We start from the raw sequence: 6,000 nt of genomic DNA on the forward strand, positions 1-6,000 counted from the left end.
TGACAAGTTTTCCTGACACATAAAGAGAAAAATGGTGACACTCTGAAGGGAGCTCTAGGTGATTGACAGCCTCAACTCTGTTTCTGTGTGCTGTGTGGAGGGGGGTGTGTCCCTTCCCTCCAATTAGCTCTTACAGATGTAACTTCAGCTCCCCTCCCCCTGTTTCTCAGAGCTGAGAGATCCTGTGTAAATTCTGCATTTTGAATGGATTTAGGGATAGGACAGCTGTAGATAAACAGGTACAATTTACATAGGATTTGTTTCATCTCGGTTTATCACCTGAGGCCAGTCACTTCACTGGGTATATGTAAGGGTTTATAACCACTTTAACCACTTAAAGACCGGACGATTTTCCCCTTTAATGACCAGGTCATTTTTTGAGATACGGCACTGTGTCGTTTTAACTGATAATTGCATGGTCGTGCACAGCTGTACCGAAACAAAATTGACGCCTTTTTTTCCCACAAGTAGAGCTTTCTTTTGGTGATATTTGTACACCTCTGTATTTTTTATTTTTTGCTCTAGACACAAAAAAAAGGCAGACAATTTTGAAGAAAAAAAATACAATATTTTTTGCTTTTTATTATAATAAATACTCCCCCCCCCCCCCCCCCCAAAAAAAAAAAAAAATTTCTTTATCAGTTTAGGACAATATGTGTTCTTCTACATATTTTTGATTCAAAAATCCCAATAAGCGTATTGATTGGTTTGTGCAAAAGTCAAAACCTATGCAAAATAGGGGATAGATTTAGGGCATTTTTATTAAGTTTTACTAGTATATCGTATTGTGGTGATCAGCGATTTTTAGCAGGACTGCGACATTGTGGTGGACAGATCAGACACTTTTGACACTTTTGGGACCAATGACATTTATTCAGGAAACAGTGCTAAAAAAAAATGCACTGATTACTGTATAAATGAAACGGGCAAGGAAGGGGTTAACACTAGGGGTGATCAATGTGTTCCCTGGGAGTTGTTTCTAACTGTGGGGGGAGTGGACTGAGTGGAGGAGGAGAGAGATCGCTGTTCCTTATCACTAGCAACAGCGGATTTCTCTCTCCTCCCCTGACAGAATGGGGATCTGTTTGTTTACAAAGACAGATCCCCATTCTGGCTCTCTGTGGAGCGATTGTGGGTGGTCGGTGGACATCGCAGCCTGCCGACCATTCGCATTAGCTCTCCCGCGTGCCTGCTATAGCTGTAAAATGGACCAACGTACAGCTACGGTCATTAGTGGGACCGAGCCGACCTGCCACAGTATAATGACAGCGGCTCATCGGCAAGTTGTCAATCAATATTTGCTGGGATAAATTTTTAATATGTTGTAGAAACATCCATAACTATGACATTTTATTGTTTTCATGTTTTTTAGCAGTCTCGAGCGCCACGGACGTGTCTTATGTTGATCTGGATGCTACAACAACAGCATTGCCAATCCACGATGAAAGCATTTTGTACACTGGATTGATTTCACAACCACCCTCTTTTCAACCTTTAACTCAATGGACAGCATGCCCAGAGTACATTTCACATGAAAGTGTTAGCTGTCCTTATACAACAGATATGTATGTTCAACCAATGTGTCAAGGTTATACTGTGGTTGGTCCCCCTTCTGTACTAACATATACTTCACAGCCTCTTTTAACAAATTTTACAGTAAGTACGCTATAACTTTTTATCATTTCCTAGGAAATAGGTTTATAATGATGTATAAATTATAACTGATGTTTGTCGTTATTTATTTTGGTTTTATAAGGCTTGATTCACACCTATGCATTTTTTGTGCTTTTTGAATTTTGCAGATTTGCACTATAGCCCATTTAACATGGTTTCCTATACGTTCTGTAGTGCAAATCTGCAAAATGGAAAAAAGCACCAAAAATACATAGGTGTGAATCAAGCCTTAAAGATGAACAGTTATCTACATGGCGGGTAAAAAATATTTGATTTACTCGTCACTTCAGTTTAAAACTAGATTGCTTTTCACAGATCAAGTTACTCTGTAACTGTAATTGTCAGCGACTACATTTGATTGTTGGTCATTTGTAGCACGTTCACAATGATAGTTATGCAGAAGTGTAGTGACAAGTGTCTACGTAAAGGAAAGTTGACATTTGGGAAATAAGGAGGTTGCTTTTTGCTGACCTCTGCTTCTCCAGATGAGAGTTGATTGGATTTCAAGGTGATGTTTTGGCTTTATTAATTCATGGGATTAAATTACTAAAGCAATAAAAGGTGATCACTTAGACTGGCCATATATGGTGCGATTTTGTTTCCTGCAACCACGGGCACCTCAAACTGTCTTTATTGCAAGCCTATATCCTCACTAAAAAGTAGATCTAAACCTTAATGCCTCGTACAAGCAATCAGACTTTCCGACAACAAAACCGTGGAATTTCGTTTGAAGGTTGTTGGCTCCAACTTGTCTTGCATACACACAGTCACACAAATGTTGCCAAACAATTACGAACGTAGTGACATACAAGAAATATGGCAAGCCAATAAAAAGGAAGTTCGATAGCCATGTGATATCTCCATTACGAACGCTAGTTTTACAAGATCGAGCGCTTCCGGCTCGTACTTGATTCTGAGTATGCGTGGACTTTTGTGAGATGGACTTGTGCACACACGATTGGAAAGCCCGCCAGCAAAAATTTGTTGGCCGAAAATTTGATAACCTGCTAGCCAACATTTGTTGGCGGAAAGTCCGACAGCAAATGTTTGATGGCGCATACACGCGGTCTGACTTTCCGCCAACAAGCTTACATCCAAAATTTGTTGTCGGAAAATTCGACCGTGTGTAAGGGCATTACTCTAACATTTTGTTTTTAGACTTTTTTTCCCATCCTTTGTCGCATATCAGTACTGTTGATGCTCTTTAGCCCAATTAAGCCACACTTGTCTGCATGCACTTGTTCTAGCATCAGCTCATGGCTTGTGCATTATTTCTTAGAACTGGTTTGTTGATAGAGATAATAATGACCTTGCCTGTGCAATGTGTACTGGTATGGCTACTTTTAGTCTTCTTCAGGGGTGGATTACCATTGGTAACAATGCAGGAGCACAACTGGGAGAGAGTTGTCACTACATAACAGGAAGTGCCTGAATAAGGACTTTAAATGCCATGATCAGCAACAATATTTTAATTACGGTAAATCTGCAGATTTAAATACTGTAGATTGAATCCACCTTTCGGAATGACATCAACATGCTAAAGCTTTTATTAAATTTTAGTGATTAGGTTTAGATCCAATTTAACTTCCTTCAGGTGTATATCGAGGAAACTGCAACAAAAAACATCTAGTTATGGCCAGAGTCATTATGTTGTGAAGGGTAAATGTGACAAATTCAATCCTGTTACATAGTTTGTGTATTTTTTAATGCTTATTTGTGGCATCATTATAAAATATGTTTTCTTTGCAGGCACGAAACAGCACTCAGTGTGTTGCTACTCAGTTAGAATATGCCGATCAGCAAACTTCGCTGACTTACTTCCCATGGGCTCAGCCAATTCCAACACTGCCAACAGCAACTCACTCTATACCCTACCAAGCAACAGCAACCACAATCCAAAGCCCACAGTTTGTCCCAATACCAATTTCTTTACCAGATCCTGTGCCAGAAGAACTGAATGACTCGAGGCAAGCCATCAACAATGTGCCCATTGAAAAATTATTACATGGAGAAGGAGGGAGTGACTCATATGTTCTTAATCATACTCTGTCTATTGAAGGGCTTTAATTGATGTATTCTCTGAAATTATTTTTTCTGTATTAAATAGCTTTTGGTTTGAAATTTTCTGATCTAACTCTTATTAAGGTAACAAATAATTTTTACTATCCATTACCTAAAGGGTCAGTCTGTCCAAAAGTGATATTTGAGATTTTGGTTGGTTTTGGACAGTTAAACCACCTGTCCATTTACAATATTGCTTAGAAATTATATGTGCTTTTTTGGTGAGATACTTACACTTGAGTTCCTTAGTTGGCACACCTACTGTTACCATTGGGCTGTTACCATTCTCCCTCTAGGGATTTTATTAAAGACATATTTTTGGGGAAAGCAAAAACTGCTAGTATGAAGGTGGAATGGAAGAGAATTAGGAATCGCAGTAGTGAAATATAACTGTTGGAATATTCAAAGATATAAAAGTACAACTACAAATATCACTTTTTAATGGACTGACCACATAAAGCTTAAAATATATATAAATATATATATATATATATATATATATATATATATATATATATATATATATATATATATATATATATATATATATATATATATATATATATATATATATATGAAAGGTCAGTTCTCCACCACGGAAAAGCTCTGTTGCAACAAAGCATCCTCTATTTAGACTCTTCAACACATCCAGGAGTGTCAGTTATATCCTGCACATGGCTGGGAAGGGTGGGTGCCCTGCACAGAGTTTGGGAGGGGGCAGGTTTCTAGCAGGCAGAAGAGCATAATTATCCTATGCCCTGTGCTGCCACTACAGCCTGCATGAAAAGAGACTGACAGAAGCACCCTTCCTGATTGCTTAACTTCTCTCTTGCTCCTTTTTAGAAAGAGAGAACACCCTCTCCCTCGGCTCTCTCCCTGGGTTCCTGTTAGTGGGTCTGGCTGAGTTGGATCATTCACAGTAAGACCCCTTTCACACTGGGGCACTTTGCAGGCGCTAAAGCACTAAAAATAGTGCCTGCAAAGCATCCTGAAAGAGCCGCTGCTGTCTCTCCAATGTGAAAGCCCCTAGGTCTTTCACACTGAAGCGGTGCTCTAGCAGGACAGTAAAAAAAGTCCTGCTAGCAGCATCTTTGGAGTGGTGAAGGAGCCATGTATACACCGCTCCTGCCCATTGAAAGCAATAGGTCAGCGTGGCTATACCGCCGGCAAAGTGCTGCTGTAGCAGAGCTTTGCGGTGGTTTTAACCCTTTTCTCCTACCTGAATACCTCCGCTAAAACGACGGTAAAGAGGCGCTAAAAATAGCGCCATTTTACCGTTGATGTCGCTCCCACCCCTTTGTGAAAGGGGCCTAAGAGCTCCAGTACTGGTGGGCGGAGCTAGAAGACTGCAGCCTCAATCACTGCTTCCTGCCCAGAACACCGCAGAGCACCCCCCCCCCCCCCCGCCCAAGTGAAGATCTGAGACAGATGGCAGACTGCACCTTCTCCCCATGAGCCCTGAACTTCTCTGCCTTCCTTCCTGTACCATGCTGTCTGTAAACCTGCCCTGCACCTTGCATTGCAGGTTTACTAAGCAAGAGAGTACATTTCTTGAATAGGCTAGGAATATACTGGGACTTCTAAATTGATAGATAGATGTATTCCACGTACACATAATTTTAAATAAGATATAATGTGTATGTGGAATACATCTATGTATCACCACAGAAGTCCCCGTATATTCCTGACCTATTAAAAAATCTTAGTATAAACACCAATCAATGTGATTGCATAATAAAGCCAACTCCAGGAAAGTAAAAAAAAAAAAAAAAAAATTGCATCCTTTCAGTGTACTTTATGTGTTTTGGGGGAGGGGAGAAACAGCCTCTTTCACTTACCTTATTCCATGTTCCAGTGCTCTCCACCTCCACACAAAGCTGTGACATCATCCACATACCATAGAGGGACATTAACCCTGTATAATATGACGAGGAGCCTGGAATGGGACCACAGCCAGTAACATACATAGAAGCTGAAGGGGACAAGTCACAGCAGTGGAGGGAGCCTGCTGGAGCAAGGAATAAGATAAAGCTGGCTACACACAGATTGAGATTTGTCTAGTTCAGCAAGGAACATCTGAGTGTAGCTCCCCCTGTTAGAAACCAATCATTAGATCAGCTTCTATTGAACAGGACAGCTGGAAAACCTTGTTCAATCAGCAGCTTGCAGCCAATCGGCTGCTGCACTAATCAGTGTATTCTGACAGTGTGTGTGTGTGGGGTTCGCCATTGTAAGAATGCAATGTCCCTACATATTCCTGTATCT

The 6,000-nt window shown here is 40.5% G+C and overlaps 1 protein-coding gene across 1 annotated transcript in view; it reads left to right on the forward strand.

Annotated features, from left to right (window-relative positions):
- The window catches only part of POU2AF1 (POU class 2 homeobox associating factor 1), a 142,638-nt gene extending 138,843 nt beyond the window's left edge, over positions 1 to 3,795 (forward strand). The window contains exons 4-5 of the mRNA XM_077456942.1: positions 1,373 to 1,656; positions 3,424 to 3,795. Coding sequence (XP_077313068.1) covers positions 1,373 to 1,656; positions 3,424 to 3,741 — 602 coding nt within the window. The 3' untranslated portion in view covers positions 3,742 to 3,795. The remainder of the gene's footprint in view (positions 1 to 1,372; positions 1,657 to 3,423) is intronic.
- The last annotated feature ends 2,205 nt before the right edge of the window (positions 3,796 to 6,000 follow it).

The sequence above is a fragment of the Lithobates pipiens genome, unplaced genomic scaffold, assembly GCF_037356315.1.
Source record: "Lithobates pipiens isolate NorthernLeopardFrog02 unplaced genomic scaffold, aLitPip1_a1.2 Scaffold_27, whole genome shotgun sequence".
NCBI classification, from domain to species: Eukaryota; Metazoa; Chordata; class Amphibia; order Anura; family Ranidae; genus Lithobates; species Lithobates pipiens.